This window comes from Dioscorea cayenensis, chromosome 7, assembly GCF_009730915.1.
Source record: "Dioscorea cayenensis subsp. rotundata cultivar TDr96_F1 chromosome 7, TDr96_F1_v2_PseudoChromosome.rev07_lg8_w22 25.fasta, whole genome shotgun sequence".
Taxonomy (NCBI): Eukaryota; Viridiplantae; Streptophyta; class Magnoliopsida; order Dioscoreales; family Dioscoreaceae; genus Dioscorea; species Dioscorea cayenensis.
This window is the reverse complement of record NC_052477.1, coordinates 5,378,520-5,379,777: the sequence shown is the minus strand read 5'-3', so window position 1 is coordinate 5,379,777 and position 1,258 is coordinate 5,378,520. Positions and strand designations below refer to the sequence as shown.

General features: G+C 44.0%; 1 protein-coding gene across 1 annotated transcript; it reads right to left on the bottom strand.

Annotated features, from left to right (window-relative positions):
- Positions 1-331: 331 nt before the first annotated feature.
- LOC120265024 lies at positions 332-1,258 on the bottom strand. Its single transcript, XM_039272956.1, has one exon. It carries the CDS (start codon positions 1,256-1,258, stop codon positions 332-334), a length of 927 nt encoding a protein of 308 aa, XP_039128890.1.

Sequence of the window (1,258 nt, the reverse complement as noted above, 5' to 3'; positions counted from 1 at the left end):
AGGGAGATGGTGTGCCTCTTTTATCCATGCATTAAACGACTCCGCCACGTTTGAGTACATCTCCCCCATCTATCACCTTTGAACATGTAGTTCGCCCGATGTGCCGGATCGGATTTCGCGATCAACCATTGATGTGCATCCGCCGATGTGTTTAATGGATCGGCAACAGAGATCATCGAATTCTTTTTCAAAGACATGAAAATGCAATTCTCAAAAAAATATAGACCAGCACCGCTCTTTCAATGACTTGCCAAGTCCGACATTTGCTTTTCATGAAGTTTGCTTCCAAGTGGCGCAAAACAATATGCATGTGGTGAGGAAGGGAATACCTTCAGCGACAAAGATTGATAAGGCCCTTGGACCTATCAGATATAAATGTAATAATTTTCACATATTCGTCATCATCGTATATAGTATCTCCAATCTTTGACAAGAACCACGTCCAGTTCGCATCCGTTTCATTATCTACAATTGCAAATGCTACATGAAAGAAACCATCGTTCCCATCTTTTCCCGTTGCACCTAACAAAGTGCCCCCCCTCCCCCGGTACTTACCGAGCAAGTGAGTTCCATCCAGGTACAGCAATGGCCTACATCCGGTCTTGAAACCAATGACACATGCTTTGAAGGCAAAAAATGCACGTTTGAAACGGGAACCATCATTCTCTACTATAGCAACGCTACCAGGGTTTGTTACTAATACCTTCTTCGCGTACCACATCAATAAATCATAGCTCGCCACCTCACTCCCATGGAGAACCTCCTTCGTGACCTCTTTCCCTAGCCAAGCTTGTTTATAGGATAAATAGACACCGTGGTCTCGCAACATATCACGCTGAATGTCAATAGCCCTATATAGGGGACTGTCCTTCAGCTTTTGTATAACACGTGCACTCACCCATTTTTTTGATGCCTTGGGATGTGAGGATTTGCCAATACCGCCACCACATGTGTGTGTGGGATACATCGTCTTGATCCTAAACATCTCGTGGTTACCTTCCATGGACGCATGGACACGCCATTCACAACATTTAGCAGCGCACTTGACAGTCACTCTCTGTTTGTCATTCTTGATGAATGTAAAGTTAAAATTGCGTTTGATAGCAAAATTTCTAAGTGCATCCTTAAAATGTTCACTATCAGGAAACTGATCACCGACTTCCATTGAAACAATCTCATGATCTTCTGACGAAGGCTGGATGGCAAGAACCCCCGAAGGTTGTTGATGGGGTGGAAATGTGCCCCTATTGAGTGACAT